General features: G+C 37.0%; 2 protein-coding genes across 2 annotated transcripts in view; one reads left to right on the plus strand and one right to left on the minus strand.

The window, feature by feature from the left end:
• Nucleotides 1-36: 36 nt before the first annotated feature.
• The window catches only part of LOC144432668 (nucleolar pre-ribosomal-associated protein 1-like), a 51,115-nt gene continuing 28,314 nt past the window's right edge, over nt 37-22,837 (plus strand). The window contains exons 1-6 of the mRNA XM_078120931.1: nt 37-184; nt 762-895; nt 7,884-8,171; nt 8,316-8,318; nt 9,279-9,375; nt 20,610-20,692. Coding sequence (XP_077977057.1) covers nt 37-184; nt 762-895; nt 7,884-8,171; nt 8,316-8,318; nt 9,279-9,375; nt 20,610-20,692 — 753 coding nt within the window. The remainder of the gene's footprint in view (nt 185-761; nt 896-7,883; nt 8,172-8,315; nt 8,319-9,278; nt 9,376-20,609; nt 20,693-22,837) is intronic.
• On the minus strand, nt 9,804-16,262 carry LOC144453989 (complement C1q tumor necrosis factor-related protein 1-like). Its single transcript, XM_078145368.1, has 2 exons — nt 16,010-16,262; nt 9,804-14,269 (listed from the first exon to the last, which is right to left on the minus strand). The coding sequence occupies exons 1-2, from the start codon at nt 16,152-16,154 to the stop codon at nt 13,620-13,622; spliced, it is 795 nt and encodes a 264-aa protein (XP_078001494.1). The 5' UTR covers nt 16,155-16,262; the 3' UTR covers nt 9,804-13,619.

Below are 22,837 nucleotides of genomic sequence, written 5' to 3' on the forward strand. Positions count from 1 at the left end.
GGAGCTAGAGTTGTATCGATGTTGAACTGACTGAATATGAGTGGAAATACACGTTTAAAGAGGAAATTGGGGAAGGACCCACATGATGGAGATGGTAAACGTGTACCAAGCAAGCGATCGAAGGGAGAATTTAATGCTTTTGAGTTCAAATCCAAATTAAAAGAACACACCAAAGCACTGCCAGGTACGTTCAATTCTACAGTATATATGTGTATAATACAGCTGTTCAGTGGTCGTCTTCCTAGCCCTGCTTACAGGCGGTGCACGGGTCTATATTGCTGACTCGACTCTAAACACGGAGGTAGGAGGGACAATTATCAGAATCGAGTCCCGGATTACTCCGTATGCAAGCAGGACTATGGTCTTCCTAGACTTTCTGTGAGTTGAATCCTGAAAACCTCAAATTGTTGAACTGCTTTGCTGAAAGACGTGATTCCATGTCACGATCGAAATCCTCAATACAATAGCATTGATGTGAAAATTATTATATTGTTATTATTTCTACCACTACACGTCGAAATGTGGGAGACTCGTTAAGAACGTTGCCGTAAAACAGGCCGTGGTTTGCGACGATGCACCCCATCTCTTTAGTCATGTTAAATTGTTGCGTAGATCTATGGGGAAATAGGTACCCAGGTATGTGTACTACCATGCCACCTCGGATGGAAAATGCTATGTTTACCGGAGTTGTGGAGTTGTCATTTGATTCATTACCAGTCGGCAGTGGTTTCTCATTAACATAATATGGATTTTCTTTATAGCACTTACAAATTTTATCCAATTGGTGAAAGAGGATGACAGTTCAAATGATGTTGTAGATTCCTATTTGAAGATTTCAGGAGAATGTAATGAAATATTTAATCTCATGGAAGGAGAAAGAAGACCTGGAACAGAGGTAATGTAGAATGTAGTGTTGCTGTACATAGTTATTAATCAATCTTTACTAATTACATGTAGAAGATCAAATTGTGATTTTTTGTATTTTATGTAGTCTGGATGACCAGACTGTGCACAGGGTTTCTAACAGCACCTTAACCACAACCACAGTGTGAGTGAAGGTATAAATCATAATGATACTGTATAGGAACTAGACTAATGTGTATGTCAATTTCATGGTGATTTCTATTCATGTACACCTTACATGTATGTGATAGTAGTTCCCCAGTAGTAGGAAACTGACAATTTGCATATATGTACTTATATGTTTGTAAGCAGAAATTATGATTGTGTTCAGTCTCAACCATTAAACATTCTACAACATCAAATCATTCAGGCTAATCCCTATGTAACCACACAACATCAAATCATTCAGGCTAATTCCTATGTAACCACAAAACATCAAATCATTCAGACTAATCCCTATGTAACCACACAACATCAAATCATTCAGGCTAATCCCTATGTAACCACACAACATCAAATCATTCAGGCTAATTCCTATGTAACCACACAACATCAAATCATTCAGGCTAATCCCTATGTAACCACACAACATCAAATCATTCAGGCTAATTCCTATGTAACCACACAACATCAAATCATTCAGGCTAATCCCTATGTAACCACACAACATCAAATCGTTCAGGCTAATCCCTATGTAACCACACAACATCAAATCATTCAGGCTAATTCCTATGTAACCACACAACATCAAATCGTTCAGGCTAATTCCTATGTAACCACACAACATCAAATCATTCAGACTAATCCCTATGTAACCACACAACATCAAATCATTCAGGCTAATCCCTATGTAACCACACAACATCAAATCATTCAGGCTAATCCCTATGTAACCACACAACATCAAATCATTCAGGCTAATCCCTATGTAACCACACAACATCAAATCATTCAGACTAATCCCTATGTAACCACACAACATCAAATCATTCAGACTAATTCCTATGTAACCACACAACATCAAATCATTCAGGCTAATTCCTATGTAACCACACAACATCAAATCATTCAGGCTAATCCCTATGTAACCACACAACATCAAATCATTCAGGCTAATTCCTATGTAACCACACAACATCAAATCATTCAGACTAATTCCTATGTAACCACACAACATCAAATCATTCAGGCTAATTCCTATGTAACCACACAACATCAAATCATTCAGGCTAATCCCTATGTAACCACACAACATCAAATCGTTCAGGCTAATTCCTATGTAACCACACAACATCAAATCATTCAGGCTAATTCCTATGTAACCACACAACATCAAATCATTCAGACTAATCCCTATGTAACCACACAACATCAAATCATTCAGACTAATTCCTATGTAACCACACAAAATCAAATCATTCAGGCTAATTCCTATGTAACCACACAACATCAAATCATTCAGGCTAATCCCTATGTAACCACACAACATCAAATCATTCAGGCTAATTCCTATGTAACCACACAACATCAAATCATTCAGACTAATCCCTATGTAACCACACAACATCAAATCATTCAGGCTAATCCCTATGTAACCACACAACATCAAATCGTTCAGGCTAATCCCTATGTAAACACACAACATCAAATCATTCAGGCTAATCCCTATGTAACCACACAACATCAAATCGTTCAGGCTAATCCCTATGTAACCACACAACATCAAATCATTCAGGCTAATCCCTATGTAACCACACAACATCAAATCATTCAGGCTAATCCCTATGTAACCACACAACATCAAATCATTCAGGCTAATCCCTATGTAACCACACAACATCAAATCATTCAGGCTAATCCCTATGTAACCACACAACATCAAATCGTTCAGGCTAATACGCCGTATTCCGGTTATCGAAGAAGCCCCGAAAAGATAAAAGATATGATTGTTTGGCCACTAGGGGCGCTGTTTTAGAACCGGAAGTGAGGGCCAGAATTGTAGAGCATTGTTGCAAAGGATAGAGTCTATAGGCATCGTAACCACTGACTAAAGATTTTCTGTCATTCCCCGTAACTTTACGCTATAATATTGCATTATCGCCCATCAAATAACGAAATAGCAAATTAACCTGTTGTTCTCCTAATATTTCGCGTAAGTTTGGCTCTGCAATTCGACCGTGAGGAAAACCCAAAAGTAGCAACATTTTGAAACGGGTAGTACACTGACATGTCACTCACGTTTTCAGTGTGACCTCGTCCATTTGAGTTACCGTTGGAGAAATTGTAGCGATTGCTTCCAGTCAAACATCGGAACGGAAAAAGGTACAAAAACAGAGGAAAGAACCCTCAAAATCACAATATACGCTACAGTTATTGCAACTTGTATAAAACCAATCTGATTAAAATCCGATGTAGATGTCGGCTAATCGTTCATTGCTATTTTACTTTCGTTATTGTGCCTGAATTGACCTTCGTGGTACATGTTTGATCGCCTCCTCTACCGATCAGGACAAAAACGTAAACATGTACCACGAAGGTCAATTCAGGCAAAATAATGAAGGTAAAATAGCAATGAACGATCAGCCGACATCTACATCGGATTTTAATCAGATCGGTATAAGACATGGTATGATGAGTGAACCACGTAAACGTTACATGGAAGGCCGATTCATTGAAGGGGTGGGCGATGTGGTACATCAATCACAATAACAATATTTATGATTCGTTGCCGACTTCAATGGTTTTTTTTATACACTGATGGTCCTGAATGAAGAATAGCAAGCTAACCAAAGTGTGATAGTAAAGATGAGTATATCAATACAAATATGTTTATGCCAACTTATAACCAGTACATGAAATGTTTTTTTCCGGACAAAGTTTTATGATTTCACCCGTGGTGCTACACCACTGTTCTAATACACAAGAAAGGCCTAAGTATGCGGCGACATCAGTTACAATATAAACATGTGGCTTGGTAGTTGTCGACCGAACTCTCAATATTGCAATGACTGTAGCTGGAAGCTGTTCAATCTGATTAAAATCCGATGTAGATGTCTGCTAATCGTTCATTGCTATTTTACCTTCGTTATTTTGCCTGATATTATTTTTCTTGGTACATGTTTACATTTTTTAGCCTGATCGTAGAGGAGGCGATCAGGCAAGGTAAAAAATGTAAACATGTACCAAGAAGGTCAATTCAGGCAAAATAACGAAGGTAAAATAGCAATGAACGATCAGCAAACATCTACATCGGATTTTAATCAGATTGGAAGCTGTTGTCAGATTTGTAATTTTCTAATCGTTCTTTTGTCAAGCAACAGACACCAGTAAGGTAAAGAAATATGTTTATCATGTCTACATCGGGTATATTTCGAAGGTCCTCTGTCCAACTTTCAATGTTTCCGCTGTCGATTAGTTCTATCTTTTGATGCTTGACATCCACTATTCGTCTCCTCTTCCGTTCTCTCAGAAAATTATCATTTTCTAGTGTTTCAAGACCAAGGTTGACAGCATTTCTGGCGATATCTAGTAGATTTAGAAGTAGTAATTTTCCACTCTTTTATGAATGCACGGAGTTCTTTTACGCCCATTTTGTTGACAGCTTCATACATCGCCATACTATTAGATGCCATGACGAAAATTCTGGCCCTCACTTTGTCAGATATGGTGCGCCCTCTCGCGATACTTTCCTGCGAAACAACCGGAAGTTCGATAACCGGAATACGCCGTATTCCTATGTAACCACACAACATCAAATCGTTCAGGCTAATTCCTATGTAACCACACAACATCAAATCGTTCAGACTAATCCCTATGTAACCACACCACATCAAATCATTCAGACTAATCCCTATGTAACCACACAACATCAAATCATTCAGGCTAATCCCTATGTAAACACACAACATCAAATCATTCAGGCTAATTCCTATGTAACCACACAACATCAAATCGTTCAGACTAATCCCTATGTAACCACACAACATCAAATCATTCAGGCTAATTCCTATGTAACCACACAACATCAAATCGTTCAGACTAATCCCTATGTAACCACACAACATCAAATCATTCAGACTAATCCCTATGTAACCACACAACATCAAATCGTTCAGGCTAATCCCTATGTAACCACACAACATCAAATCATTCAGACTAATTCCTATGTAACCACACAACATCAAATCATTCAGGCTAATCCCTATGTAACCACACAACATCAAATCATTCAGACTAATTCCTATGTAACCACACAACATCAAATCATTCAGGCTAATCCCTATGTAACCACACAACATCAAATCATTCAGACTAATCCCTATGTAACCACACAACATCAAATCATTCAGGCTAATCCCTATGTAACCACACAACATCAAATCATTCAGACTAATCCCTATGTAACCACACAACATCAAATCATTCAGGCCAATCCCTATGTAACCACACAACATCAAATCATTCAGGCTAATTCCTATGTAACCACACAACATCAAATCATTCAGGCTAATTCCTATGTAACCACACAACATCAAATCATTCAGGCTAATCCCTATGTAACCACACAACATCAAATCGTTCAGGCTAATCCCTATGTAACCACACAACATCAAATCATTCAGGCAAATTCCTATGTAACCACACAACATCAAATCATTCAGGCTAATTCCTATGTAACCACACAACATCAAATCATTCAGACTAATCCCTATGTAACCACACAACATCAAATCATTCAGGCTAATCCCTATGTAACCACACAACATCAAATCATTCAGGCTAATCCCTATGTAACCACACAACATCAAATCATTCAGGCTAATCCCTATGTAACCACACAACATCAAATCATTCAGGCTAATTCCTATGTAACCACACAACATCAAATCATTCAGACTAATTCCTATGTAACCACACAACATCAAATCATTCAGGCTAATCCCTATGTAACCACACAACATCAAATCATTCAGGCTAATTCCTATGTAACCACACAACATCAAATCATTCAGACTAATCCCTATGTAACCACACAACATCAAATCATTCAGGCTAATCCCTATGTAACCACACAACATCAAATCATTCAGACTAATCCCTATGTAACCACACAACATCAAATCATTCAGACTAATTCCTATGTAACCACACAACATCAAATCATTCAGGCTAATCCCTATGTAACCACACAACATCAAATCATTCAGGCTAATCCCTATGTAACCACACAACATCAAATCATTCAGACTAATTCCTATGTAACCACACAACATCAAATCATTCAGGCTAATCCCTATGTAACCACACAACATCAAATCGTTCAGACTAATCCCTATGTAACCACACAACATCAAATCATTCAGGCTAATTCCTATGTCACCACACAACATCAAATCATTCAGGCTAATCCCTATGTAACCACACAACATCAAATCATTCAGGCTAATCCCTATGTAACCACACAACATCAAATCAGTCAGGCTAATCCCTATGTAACCACACAACATCAAATCGTTCAGGCTAATTCCTATGTAACCACACAACATCAAATCATTCAGGCTAATTCCTATGTAACCACACAACATCAAATTATTCAGGCTAATCCCTATGTAACCACACAACATCAAATCATTCAGGCTAATCCCTATGTAAACACACAACATCAAATCGTTCAGGCTAATCCCTATGTAACCACACAACATCAAATCATTCAGGCTAATCCCTATGTAACCACACAACATCAAATCATTCAGGCTAATCCCTATGTAAACACACAACATCAAATCGTTCAGGCTAATCCCTATGTAACCACACAACATCAAATCATTCAGGCTAATCCCTATGTAACCACACAACATCAAATCATTCAGACTAATTCCTATGTAACCACACAACATCAAATCATTCAGGCTAATCCCTATGTAACCACACAAAATCAAATCATTCAGACTAATCCCTATGTAACCACACAACATGAAATCATTCAGGCTAATCCCTATGTAACCACACAACATCAAATCATTCAGGCTAATCCCTATGTAACCACACAACATCAAATCATTCAGACTAATCCCTATGTAACCACACAACATCAAATCATTCAGGCTAATTCCTATGTAACCACACAACATCAAATCATTCAGGCTAATCCCTATGTAACCACACAACATCAAATCATTCAGGCTAATCCCTATGTAACCACACAACATCAAATCATTCAGACTAATCCCTATGTAACCACACAACATCAAATCATTCAGGCTAATTCCTATGTAACCACACAACATCAAATCATTCAGGCTAATTCCTATGTAACCACACAACATCAAATCATTCAGGCTAATCCCTATGTAACCACACAACATCAAATCATTCAGACTAATCCCTAGGTTTATTGTATTGCTATATATGATAATTTCTACCTCACAGAATCAGGACATATCTGTCATATCAATCTGTAATTTTCAACATCTTGTTTAAGACACATTATGTTACACCAAGGGAGTTCTACTTGTTAACATACAAAGTTGACTGATCAGAAATTTTCATCTATGGAACCCAGAGTCTGTACACATTCATTGCCACATGGTTTGATAAGACTCTGGGTATTGAGACTTCAGTTTACTTAAAGATAGACACAAACTAAAACTTCAATGTTCTTCAATGTGGTAGATTACCCAAGTGGGTGGTAGTGGTTCCTCTTTTTTTATGTGATTCTAATTACCCTGTGATCAATATAGTGTAAACATTGTAAGTCCCAAAACAGTCACTGCAAGTTTATGGAAATAGCTTTCATAGAACCACCCTACTGAGACTCAAATTAAACCAATGTTCATTCAATACCTTATCACTGTTGTATCAACATGTTGTGACAATAGTTGTAGTTTATGTCTATCTTAGTAAACCAAGTCTCAACTACCAGAGTAATAAGCTATTATGTTATATCATGTATTGAAATTATCTCTTCATCTTTTTGACAGATGCAAATCATCTTTGAGGCCTTAGAGTGCATCCTGGTGAGAATCACTGACCGTTTAAAACATCACAAAGCCACCGCATTACAGATTGTACAAAGAATGTTACAAAATCACATGAAACCTATTTATAATGCATTAAGTGTTGGTTCAACCAGTAGATATCTCAAGTTATGTCTACGACTACTCACAGCCATGGTGATGCAAGACACTCTCACAGCCAGGGAAGTTCAGACACATTTCAACTTTCAGCTTCCAAGTCTTGTTTCGATTATGAACAGGCGAGATTCTAAGGTAAAGACTTCTCTTTGTCTTGGGATTTGTGTGCCAATTCTGTTAAAGGGGGAAGTAAGTACATGATGGAAATGAGTTGTGTCCATTGTCAGAATGTTCCATCAAAATTGTATGATTAGTAAATGTGTATTGATTTAGAAAAAGGGTGTCATATAAAAAATACATAAGGACCTACATAAAATTAATAGTGCTGATAACATGCCATATATTCCTGTTATTAGAAAGACAAAAGATTGTATAGTTTGGCCACTGGGAGTGCTATTTGAAAAGACAAAAGATTGTATAGTTTGGCCACTAGGAGTGCTATTTGGAAAGACAAAAGATTGTATAGTTTGGACACTAGGAGTGCTATTTGAAAAGACAAAAGATTGTATAGTTTGGCCACTAGGAGTGCTATTTGAAAAGACAAAAGATTGTATAGTTTGGCCACTAGGAGTGCTATTTGAAAAGACAAAAGATTGTATAGTTTGGCCACTAGGAGTGCTATTTGAAAAGACAAAAGATTGTATAGTTTGGCCACTAGGAGTGCTATTTGAAAAGACAAAAGATTGTATAGTTTGGACACTAGGAGTGCTATTTGAAAAGACAAAAGATTGTATAGTTTGGCCACTAGGAGTGCTATTTGAAAAGACAAAAGATTGTATAGTTTGGACACTAGGAGTGCTATTTGAAAAGACAAAAGATTGTATAGTTTGGCCACTAGGAGTGCTATTTGAAAAGACAAAAGATTGTATAGTTTGGACACTAGGAGTGCTATTTGAAAAGACAAAAGATTGTATACTTTGGTCACCAAGAGTGTTATTTAGAAAGACAAAATATAGTGTAGTTTGGCCACTAGGAGTGCTATCTGGAAAGACAAAATATACTTTGGCCACTAGAACTTTTTGGAGTAAGCTTTTAAACTATAAGCTGGGGATGGTGAGTAGAGTTGATATCTTTTCATGTATCACCATGAGTATCACCATGATGTATCACCATGTGTACATGTATGTTATTGTATCACCATGTACATGTACATATATGTATGTATCAGTTGTGCCATCATCAGAGGACACTGACATTTCATATATTGTATTTATATTTGTTTGTCTATTTTTTCTATTTCAGGCAACAGAGGATGTCAGAATATGCTTTGCAAGGTTTGCTACTTCATTCCTTATAAGTAGTGATGACCAAGTTATTCAGAAACTTATTGAAGTTAGAGGTGAGTGTATAATTATTGAAGTCATTATGGCAAGATGTTAGGAAGACAATGTTACATATATTGTCATTTGTTTGGAGGGGTTTTGGTAGGAACGATACAAAGTAACAAACTTTACAACCTTTTTATGATTCCTTGATTATACTATTTATTTCTATAATATCAAGAATAAGTAAACTACAATGTGATACACTACATGTATATCAATAATAAGTAAACTACAATGTGATACACTACATGTATATCAATAATAAGTAAACTACAATGTGATATACTACATGTATATCAATAATAAGTAAAACTGCAATGTGATACACTACATGTATATCAATAATAAGTAAACTACAATGTGATACACTACATGTATATCAATAATAAGTAAACTACAATGTGATACACTACATGTATATCAATAATAAGTAAAACTGCAACGTGATACACTACATGTATATCAATAATAAGTAAACTACAATGTGATACACTACATGTATATCAATAATAAGTAAACAACAATGTGATACGCTACATTTATATCAATAATAAGTAAAACTGCAATGTGATAAACTACATGTATATCAAGAATAAGTAAAACTGCAATGTGATACGCTACATTTATATCAATAATAAGTAAAACTGCAATGTGATACACTACATGTATATCAATAATAAGTAAAACTGCAATGTGATACGCTACATTTATATCAATAATAAGTAAAACTGCAATGTGATACACTACATGTATATCAATAATAAGTAAAACTGCAATGTGATACGCTACATTTATATCAATAATAAGTAAAACTGCAATGTGATACACTACATGTATATCAATAATAAGTAAAACTGCAATGTGATACGCTACATTTATATCAATAATAAGTAAAACTGCAATGTGATATACTACATGTATATCAATAATAAGTAAAACTACAATGTGATACACTACATGTATATCAATAATAAGTAAAACTACAATGTGATACACTACATGTATATTGATAATAAGTAAAACTGCTATGTGATACGCTACATGTATATTGATAATAAGTAAAACTGCAATGTGATACACTACATGTATATTGATAATAAGTAAAACTGCAATGTGATACGCTACATGTATATCAATAATAAGTAAAACTACAATGTGATACACTACATGTATATTGATAATAAGTAAAACTGCAATGTGATACACTACATATATATTGATAATAAGTAAAACTGCAATGTGATACACTACATGTATATCAATAATAAGTAAAACTGCAATGTGATACACTACATGTATATCAATAATAAGTAAAACTGCAATGTGATACGCTACATGTATATCAAGAATAAGTAAAACTGCAATGTGATACGCTACATGTAATTTATTATTTTAACTGCAAATTGATAATAGCTGCATTCAAGAAAGTACTGCTAATGTCATCAAAATGGTGGCTACATACATGTAAACTGGTGATGATACTCATGTGGCTACATAAATTGACGATGTCACTATAATATTGCTACATAAATTGGTGATGTCACTAATGTGGCTACATAAAGTTGTGATGTCACTAATGTGGCTACATAAATTGGTGATGTCACTAATGTGGCTACATAAATTGGTGATGTCACTAATGTGGCTACATAAATTGGTGATGTCACTAATGTGGCTACATAAATTGGTGATGTCACTAATGTGGCTACATAAATTGGTGATGTCACTAATGTGGCTACATAAATTGGTGATGTCACTAATGTGGCTACATAAATTGGTGATGTCACTAATGTGGCTACATAAATTGGTGATGTCACTAATGTGGCTACATAAACTTGAGTGTGTTCGATTTGCACAATCACAATCAGGATTTCATGTTTGATAAGTGTCAATCACAATGATTGACATGATTGGTAATCACAGTAATCAAACCCTGAACCATGACTGTCATGATTACAAAATGGCAGACAATGTAATATCATGAGGGGAACACACGTATGACTAATGGCAAGTTAGAAATGATGGAAAGCATGATGTAAATAAATTGTGTAAATAAATTGTGTCTGGTCAGATTGGTAATTTGTTGTCATTGTTATCATTTTGACGATTTGAAATCATTTAATTTTTAAGAAATGTGCGAAACTTTAAAAAAAAGTTTACATGTAAGTAATCATGATCGTGATTGAGCGTTTTGTTTACAACCTCGTTTTGAAAAATGACATCAGGTTAATCACAATCAGGGGTGCGTTCGATTATTTGTCCCAGGGGAGCCTCAGACCAGGGTAAGTGACGTCACTTGGGCACCTCAGGTCGTGTGAAAATCGAACATATTTTATTGCATTTGGGAACCCATAATTAAATCCGTGATTCACGATAAATAATTTGGTCTGTCTTTCAAAAATATTTTAGACAATTTGAAGTGAAAAATTATTTCCTCACTAAATGTGGAAAGATATCCTCAAAATACGGTATAATTCTTACGGAATTGATAACAATAACCAATCACATGTCGTCCCCATTTTGGGTCAAGTCAGGTCAGGTCAATCCCCAAGCTGCCCCTGCTCCATGAGAAGGGTCGACTTGGGGCGCCCCAAGTGTGACGTCATGTAGTAATTGAACACAACTTGGGGCAACTTTAGATGCCTCAAGGCACCCTGGGCTGCATAATCGAACACACCCCATGATTGTGCAAATTGAATACGCCCCTAGAAGATGTCACTAATGTGGCTACATAAACTGGTGATGTCACTAATGTGGCTACATAAACTGGTGATGTAACTGCACATGCAAGTGATTTCACTTTGCTTGTGCTACATAATGAAGGTATACACATAGTACATTGCTATTGAAATTAGTATCAAGTTACAATGTTACACAAATGAAAGCTGAAAACCAACAGATTATTGTAATATTAATGACAATATCAAGATTTAACGTACAAATATCAAAATATGTCACTTCAAAGAGTTAGATGTGTCAATTCTAAATTGAAGTCGTTTTCAATTTGAAATGGTGTCAGCAGAGACTTACAAGTTCTAACTTCATGTACTACATTCACTTAATATATCAATCTCTTAGTCAGGAATCTGATTCTGTATTAAAATGAAACCCTAACTTTTGAATCTCACAGACTTGGATTAGTGTTATCTTATCAGTGGAGATGTAAGAAATACATCGGATCATTCTTGTGTTCACATAAGGACTTTAAACTTTTATAGCACTTCCAAAGAATTGTTTATTATATCCAAATATTAATCCTGATCTGAGATTGGCCTTTAAGTAGTTGGGTTTACAATCTGACATTGGCCTTTAAGTAGTTGGGTTTACAATCTGACATTGGCCTTTAAGTAGTTGGGTTTACAATCTGACATTGGCCTTTAAGTAGTTGGGTTTACAATCTGACATTGGCCTTTAAGTAGTTGGGTTTACAATCTGACATTGGCCTTTAAGTAGTTGGGTTTACAATCTGACATTGGCCTTTAAGTAGTTGTGTTTACAATCTGACATTGGCCTTTAATTAGTTGGGTTTACAATCTGACATTGGCCTTTAAGTAGTTGGGTTTACAATCTGACATTGGCCTTTAAGTAGTTGGGTTTACAATCTGACATTGGCCTTTAAGTAGTTGGGTTTACAATCTGACATTGGCCTTTAAGTAGTTGGGTTTACAATCTGAGATTGGCCTTTAATTAGTTGGGTTTACAATCTGACATTGGCCTTTAAGTAGTTGTGTTTACAATCTGACATTGGCCTTTAAGTAGTTGGGTTTACAATCTGACATTGGCCTTTAATTAGTTGGGTTTACAATCTGACATTGGCCTTTAAGTAGTTGGGTTTACAATCTGACATTGGCCTTTAAGTTGTTGGGTTTACAATCTGACATTGGCCTTTAAGTAGTTGGGTTTACAATCTGACATTGGCCTTTAAGTAGGTGGGTTTACAATCTGACATTGGCCTCTAAGTAGTTGGGTTTACAATCTGACATTGGCCTTTAAGTAGTTGGGTTTACAATCTGACATTGGCCTTTAAGTAGTTGGGTTTACAATCTGACATTGGCCTCTAAGTAGTTGGGTTTACTATCTGACATTGGCCTTTAAGTAGTTGTGTTTACAATCTGACATTGGCCTCTAAGTAGTTGGGTTTACAATCTGACATTGGCCTTTAAGTAGTTGTGTTTACAATCTGACATTGGCCTTTAAGTAGTTGTGTTTACAATCTGACATCGGCCTTTAAGTAGTTGGGTTTACAATCTGACATTGGCCTTTAAGTAGTTGGGTTTACTAAATGACCATTAAATGTTGTATGATGTTTATCATTACTGTCCAGCATAACATTCTGATATTCTGAATGTTTGTCAACTCGTACCCATACAGTATTACCATTATTCAAACTAACTGTAATACTTTGACTAACCATACCTTGCCAGTCTTTATTGTCGGCATATATTCGAGCTTTTGTTTGACTGTTTACCATTATAAATGCTGCAACATATTTGTTGTTTTGTTTCAAAGTTGTGAAAGTAAAGAAGTATATTCCAGGAGTATGGCAAGTGAATATGCCAGTGTTGATGTTCATGTCATTCCCATTGTTTACAAATGTGTAATCATAGGTCATGGTTATATGTGAACTTTGACCTTCTACCCTGCTATTACGGGCAACTGAAAAAGCTGGCCAATTCTGAAAGTTGTATCGCTCTCCTTTTTGGCCTTTGTAACCTTGAAATCCCTGTTCACCTCTGAGTCCCCTGACACCTTGCATACCAGGATTTCCTTCAGCTCCCTTTTCACCATTAGAACCCTTTTCACCTTGTAAGCCAGGGTATCCTAAAGCTCCCTTTTCACCGTCAAATCCCCTGTCTCCTTTAGGACCGGCTTTGCCCATTTGTCCCCTTATTCCAGGCTCACCAGTATCTCCTGAAAAGTTGAACAGGAACAAATCAAATGAGGAATGACTTAAATTGTTTTTTTAGCCCCTGAAGTTGGGACTATTGCGATGGACTCTGTCCGTCCGTCTGTCTGTCCATGTGTCCGTAATATGTCATTTCTCAGACATGCAATATCCGATTTCTTTCAAACCTGATACAAAGATGACATATCATATGGGACATATGTTCATCAATTTATATTTTGATACATGCAAATTTAACCAAATGGTAGCCATATTTATATAACTGAATATTTACAACAACAATAACAACGTTAGAAAGTGATTTAAAACAACTGGTTTAGTTTAAAAAAATACAGTACAATGTATATATGTCATACTACATTGTATCGGCCAACGAAATGTAACCATTCCCCATGTCATGTCAGTGATCTGGACCCATACACCATCTGCAAGCATGACTATGACCAATGACATGTAACCCCTAGATGTAACTGTTATCTCAGTTTCACGCTTGCTCAAGATTTAGAGTTCAGTGAATTCAGTGTATTTTAGAAGGTAATCATTTTCAAAGTGCATATTTTTCATAGGCAATACACATTGAATTGATGCCGTAAAAATCTCAGACCTGTCACCAGCACGTCATGCTGTTGACAGGCGCCGGTCACTAGACACTCCTTTCTTTTAAATCATGTTTCCAAGTAATACAGTATTAGAGAAAAGAACTATACACAAGCATTAATTTTGGTGCTCATATCATTTTTACAGAATGGCAGCCATATTTGAAGTTAACAATCATTATTTACTGCATAACTCAAAAACTGTAATACATAGAGATGCCATTCAAGTGTCTACCCCCATATTATCACAAGCAAGCTATCTTTGGAGACCTTTGACATTTGACCTTGACCTTCATGGCCAATTATCAAAATCAAGCCAATTCCTGCCTATCACAGACATATTGTAATATTTTACATATTGCCAATTTCTTTTAAATCATGTTTACAAGTAATATTGAAAAAAAGAACTATACACAAGCATTTTATTTGGTGCTGATGTAATTTTTACTGAATGGCAGCCATATTGATAGTAAAATTATATTACTGCATAACTCGAAAGCTTTATTCAAGCGTCTAACCCATATAATCACTTGCAATCTTTCTTGTAGGAATGACCACTGACCTTTATATTGACCTACAGAGTAGATCATTAAAATTAAGCTGTTACATATTGCAGACATTTTGTAGCAATTATGTGTGGCTAATGTCTATAGATAATGCAGAACCAGATAAAACATACACATACATTATTTTTGGCGCTCATATCACTTTTTACTCAATGGAAGCCATATTTGTAGTGAATAATCATAATTTACCACATAACTCAAAAATGTTAATACATAGAGACTATATTCAAGTGTCTACACCCATATTGCCAGGTTTACACTTTCTTTTGAGACATTGACCTTTGACCTTAACTCTGATCTTCAGGTTTGATTGTTAAAATTCAGCCACTTCCTGCATTATCAGACACTTTACAGTTTTGATTTGTTGCCACAAATTTCTTTTAAATCATGTCTCCATTCAGTCACATAGAAGTAATTTTTTTTTTTTTTTTTTTTTTTTTTTTTTTTTTTGGGGGGGGGGGGGGTCTTCTATGAAGACCTTTAATTACTTGCACAGAATTGATATTTCTAATAAATTGACTTGCAACATTCAAAGATACACTCTAACTAAGGTAACTAAATACAGTCGTAGAATTTGTCTTACCTTTCTCTCCTCTGATAACACTAAAGACTCCTGGTGTAGTTGTTGGTTGATAATCACAACATTGAACACAGGGTGAATCTTGAGCAGTGATCCAACTCACTGAGACTGCCATCATTGTTAGTACTAGTAACATAGACATCTTCATCTTCGCTGTGTCTCTGAGCTACGTGTCTTTTTCCCCAAACTCTGTCAAGCAGTGTGTGAGAGCTGGAAAGAAAGTTGTGCAATATGTTTGGTCAGTTTCTTATCTGAATGTAACCCAGGCTGTGTGCACTAGATGTGTTTCTGATTAATATTAATATGTGCCAACTCCCACAATGGGTAAGAAAAGAAAGTTCATTTAATTTTTGTGACCATATTTAGCCATGTTTTCCCACTCGGTAAAATTATGCAAATTTGTTTTTACTGAACACTTGAGAACAATTTACATATTGCAATACAGATATCATGTTTTATCTGGGTCATGCTATCTTTGTCAGAAAATCTACTAGTACAATAAAGAGGAACAACGAATACATATAATTTACTTTCAACAGTAGCTAGTCTCGGCAGGATTTCAGAACAATTTTAAGTGCCTGGAAAATGGTTCGTAGGCATACATGTATCATGTTTAAAGTAAGCAAAGAACATTGTCAGTGTCAGAGCATATTGGGGTAGTGATTAAATTACATTGTAACTTTATTTTGATAGAACAGGAAGGAGATAACAATGCTAAAATATCGCATGGTTTAAAAAAATTGAAAGAATAGCACAAGTGGTGTTGTAGCACAACTGTTCAGTTTTTCAATGTTTATCCACATGCTGATCGATGTTAAGTATGCTTAATATTCTTAATCTATACACCCCCAGATCCATCCCCATTAAATTTCAGCCCAATCTGCTCAGAAGTTTTGGAATTAAAATCTTTTTACCAAAAAGACACATTTTTAGGCCTAATTTGCATACCAATGATGGAATCATGTCATGAACAAATCTTAATCTACACACCCCTTAGAACGTTCCTACCAAAGTTCAGACCAATCTGCGTAAACAATTTTTAGTTTAAGTTTTTTGACCAAAATGACATTTATGACCCAAATCACATATCTGTGATGCAATCATTTTGCTTTGAACAATTTCAAAACTAGACACCAAAAGTAATGTCCCCTCCAAATACCAATTGAAGGCAATCGGTCTGGTGGTTTTTGAGGTAAAGTTGTCAACACAGATACGGACAGACAGACAGACAGACAGACAGACAGACAGACACCGTACTGTGCCTATAAGTATAACAGTACTGAACCTTATGAAGTTATGAGTTTAGTTGGGCTAAAATAGCACTCAAAAACAAACAGACTTTTTAGCCAGCAAATTAGAATGTAGAAATTATGGAAATCTGTGTAATATGTTCTATTGTTTTATGTTCTACATGTATAATAATTCATGTGCCTTAAATTTACTTCATCTATACATTCCTGTATTCTGTGTAATGCCAAGGTTATTAATAGTCACTGTCAGTGTAGTCTATAAGATACTCTGTAGTGGGGCGCCCTCACACATCGGTCAACCTCTCTCAGTACTGATACTTAAAAACCATTTGCATTACATTGTGTCTAGGCTTTCACTGTGTTGTGGAAATAGTCAAGTACCGGTAAATTCACTGCCTAGCTGTGCAGTAAACAAATTAAATAATTAAGTGCCATTCCAGATTCTAAAAATTGATTCCAAAAATCTCCAGCTGTAAAGCTGCATATGCTATTCAATTACATTTGTCTCAAACAAGGACAGGAAACTGACGAGTGTAAATAATCTTTCTTTTCGAAACTCACACATGTTATGATTTATAGTGAAATCTATACCATCTACATGTACAGTGCCCATACACTGTATAGACACATCCTTGTGTGCAAAGAATGGTATTGAAATACTGTCTGTCCATCTATCTGTCTGTCTGTCTGTCTGTCTGTCTCTGTCTGTCTGTCTGTCTGTCTGTCTGTCTCTGACTGTTGATAGGGAGGTGGCAGGCACATTAGATAGGTACATTGCAGGTTGTTATTTCAGTGTGTAGATAGTTTATAAATAGCTAGGTAGGTGTTAGGTAGATAGGTACTGTGTAGGTAGGTACCCAGGTAGATAGGTAGGTAGGTAGGTGGGTAGGTAGGTAGATAGGTAGGTAGGTGGGTAGGTAGGTAGGTAGGTAGGTAGGTAGGTAGGTAGATAGATACATTGTAGGTAGGTAGATAGGTGGGAGGGAAGGTAGGTAGATAGATAGGTACATTGTAGGTAGGTAGATAGGTGGGAGGGAAGGTAGGTAGGTAGATAGATAGATAGGTACTTTGTAGGTAGGTAGATAAGTTGGAGGGTAGGTAGGTAGGTGGGAGGGTAAGTAGGTAGGTAGTCTCGCTGCCAGACTTAGTGACATTTGTCACTCTGTAAAGCCCATGAAGTGCACCCCAAGTGGCGAAGCCGTGAGATGTATGGGACTTTAGTTTGTCCCTCTGTAAAGCACATGAAGTGTACCCCAAGCGACGAAGCCGCGAGAAGTGAGGGACTTTAGTACTGAGTCTGGCAGGAGGCAGGAGAACAAAAGTAACTGCCAATGAAACTAGCAAATCGATGATCTGTTCAAACATACTAACTATTGAATATTCTCAGTTCCACACCACTCCAAAATGGGAAGAAACAATCTCTCCAAAGTTGGAGATTTTCTGAACTTAGAAATATTAATGAGATAATATGGAAGTCTTGAACTTAGCTTAAGGAAGGTTCTGCTATGAGTACATTTCTGCCTAGGTCCATAGCTCTAGAGACATATCTTGGACATTGTTAGAACATAAACATCTCAATGATGGACAGCTTTATAAATCTGTTGATTTTCAGCTCATTAGATTCAAGCATTCATCAGATATGAGCAATCAAAATATACTTGCCATATGCTGAAAATTCCTTTGTTTTTTGTTGCTTGATCGTCATGCAATCATTGTCTCATTTGAAAGTGCTTTTCTTGACGAGATGATCACTATGAAGAGAAGAGTCTGTTTTGATGACTTCATCACACAGCATAGGTTTGCTATCAGTATAGCAAGCCCACAGGTTGTGCATGCAAATTGGTAAGCAGGACCAGAATGTGATGTCATTCCTTGGTGCACGCCTGTGCAGATTTCAAGTTCACATTTCAACTGCAACTGTACAGTTTATCGATATTGTTTACTCCCCATTTGGAGTGGTGTGGAACTGATTCTACATCCAGGAGGAGTCTGTTATAAATAGCGACTAATCGTATGTTGAGGATTTATGTACATGTACTTCAGTGAATGGCACATCAACCATCGTCTAACAGCAACCATTGTTTGTTACATAATGGCATAGTCCTAACAGCAACCATTGTTTGTTACATAATGGCATAGTCCTAACAGAAACCATTGTTTGTTACATAATGGCATAGTCCTAACAGCAACCATTGTTTGTTACATAATGGCATAGTCCTAACAGCAACCATTGTTTGTTACATAATGGCATAGTCCTAACAGCAACCATTGTTTGTTACATAATGGCATAGTCCTAACAGCAACCATTGTTTGTTACATAATGGCATAGTCCTAACAGCAACCATTGTTTGTTACATAATGGCATAGTCCTAACAGCAACCATTGTTTGTTACATAATGGCATAGTCCTAACAGCAACCATTGTTTGTTACATAATGGCATAGTCCTAACAGCAACCATTGTTTGTTACATAATGGCATAGTCCTAACAGCAACCATTGTTTGTTACATAATGGCATAGTCCTAACAGCAACCATTGTTTGTTACATAATGGCATAGTCCTAACAGCAACCATTGTTTGTTGCATAATGGCATAGTCCTAACAGCAACCATTGTTTGTTACATAATGGCATAGTCCTAACAGCAACCATTGTTTGTTGCATAATGGCATAGTCCTAACAGCAACCATCGTTTGTTACATAATGGCATAGTCCTAACAGCAACCATTGTTTGTTACATAATGGCATAGTCCTAACAGCAACCATTGTTTGTTACATAATGGCATAGTCCTAACAGGAGGAAAACTAATTCAATTCAAACACTTTATTGTCTGCATATGAAAACCACAGAAAATTGTCAAAAGATATTTTAGAAAAATATATGCAACTGTTGTACATTGATGAAAACAAAGAATAGTGCATTAAATATAGCATACTGGTAAAATAAACAAACATTTGAAACGGTTACATTACATTCAAATTAGCCACAGCTGATGGTATAATAAGAGTGGTTTTAAACAAATTTTTCTTGGTAATGACATTTTGACAGCCAGTGAGATAGCATGGTGATTATATCCACACACCTAAAGATACTGCTATCATCCAATTATTTAAATTGACTCTTCCACATCTACCAAAGTATTAGTTTGTTTATAAATGTCAACAATTGTATCATTGTCTTTGCTGGCATCTTCCCCTGTATATTGACATATACATGAACATTAACCTACATTTAATACCCCCCCCCCTCCCCACAGCACCTTCTGTGTCAAATTGTCAACAACAGCAAATGACAGCCATACACAAATAAAGTTATGTTTACCCCCATCAGATACACCTCTATGTTTTCTTGGCAGGTTTTTTCAATGGTATCCTGAGAGGGATAAAGACTGACAGAGCCTCCACTGTACACTTACTACTTACAACATTGAAAGAAAAGGTAAGGGTTGTAATCTGTACTACAGAGCCTCCACTGTACACTTACTACTTACAACATTGAAAGAAAAGGTAAGGGTTGTAATCTGTACTACAGAGCCTCCACTATACACCAGGGTTGTAATCTTTACTACAGAGCCTCCACTGTACACCAGGGTTGTAATCTTTACTACAGAGCCTCCACTATACACCAGGGTTGTAATCTGTATTACAGAGCCTCCACTATACACTAGGGTTGTAATCTTTACTACAGAGCCTCCACTATACACCTTGGTTGTAATCTGTACTACAGAGCCTCCACTATACACCAGGATTGTAATCTGTACTACAGAGCCTCCACTATACACCAGGCTTGTAATCTGTACTACAGAGCCTCCACTGCACACCAGGGTTGTAATCTGTACTACAGAGCCTCCACTATACACAGTAACACTAGGGTTGTAATCTGTACTACAGAGCCTCCACTACTATACCAGGGTTGTAATCTGTACTACAGAGCCTCCACTATACACCAGGATTGTAATCTGTACTACAGAGCCTCCACTATACACCAGGATTGTAATCTGTACTACAGAGCCTCCACTGTACACCAGGATTGTAATCTGTACTACAGAGCCTCCACTGTACACCAGGGTTGTAATCTGTACTACAGAGCCTCCACTGTACACCAGGGTTGTAATCTTTACTACAGAGCCTCCACTGTACACCAGGGTTGTAATCTTTACTACAGAGCCTCCACTATACACCTGGGTTGTAATCTGTACTACAGAGCCTCCACTGTACACCAGGGTTGTAATCTGTACTACAGAGCCTCCACTGTACACCTGGGTTGTAATCTGTACTACAGAGCCTCCACTATACACCAGGGTTGTAATCTGTACTACAGAGCCTCCACTATACACCAGGATTGTAATCTATACTACAGAGCCTCCACTATACACTAGGGTTGTAATCTGTACTACAGAGCCTCCACTATACACCAGGGTTGTAATCTGTACTACAGAGCCTCCACTATACACCAGGATTGTAATCTGTACTACAGAGCCTCCACTATACACTAGGGTTGTAATCTGTACTACAGAGCCTCCACTATACACTAGGGTTGTAATCTGTACTACAGAGCCTCCACTATACACCAGGGTTGTAATCTGTACTACAGAGCCTCCACTATACACTAGGGTTGTAATCTGTATTACAGAGCCTCCACTATACACTAGGGTTGTAATCTTTACTACAGAGCCTCCACTATACACCTTGGTTGTAATCTGTACTACAGAGCCTCCACTATACACCAGGCTTGTAATCTGTACTACAGAGCCTCCACTGCACACCAGGGTTGTAATCTGTACTACAGAGCCTCCACTATACTCAGTAACACTAGGGTTGTAATCTGTACTACAGAGCCTCCACTACTATACCAGGGTTGTAATCTGTACTACAGAGCCTCCACTATACACCAGGATTGTAATCTGTACTACAGAGCCTCCACTATACACCAGGATTGTAATCTGTACTACAGAGCCTCCACTGTACACCAGGATTGTAATCTGTACTACAGAGCCTCCACTGTACACCAGGGTTGTAATCTGTACTACAGAGCCTCCACTGTACACCAGGGTTGTAATCTTTGCTACAGAGCCTCCACTATACACCTGGGTTGTAATCTGTACTACAGAGCCTCCACTGTACACCAGGGTTGTAATCTGTACTACAGAGCCTCCACTGTACACCTGGGTTGTAATCTGTACTACAGAGCCTCCACTATACACCAGGGTTGTAATCTGTACTACAGAGCCTCCACTATACACCAGGATTGTAATCTGTACTACAGAGCCTCCACTATACACCAGGGTTGTAATCTTTACTACAGAGCCTCCACTGTACACCAGGGTTGTAATCTGTACTACAGAGCCTCCACTGTACACCAGGGTTGTAATCTTTACTACAGAGCCTCCACTATACACCTGGGTTGTAATCTGTACTACAGAGCCTCCACTGTACACCAGGGTTGTAATCTGTACTACAGAGCCTCCACTGTACACCTGGGTTGTAATCTGTACTACAGAGCCTCCACTATACACCAGGGTTGTAATCTGTACTACAGAGCCTCCACTATACACCAGGATTGTAATCTGTACTACAGAGCCTC

This window comes from Glandiceps talaboti, chromosome 3 (genome assembly GCF_964340395.1).
Source record: "Glandiceps talaboti chromosome 3, keGlaTala1.1, whole genome shotgun sequence".
NCBI lineage: Eukaryota > Metazoa > Hemichordata > Enteropneusta > Spengelidae > Glandiceps > Glandiceps talaboti.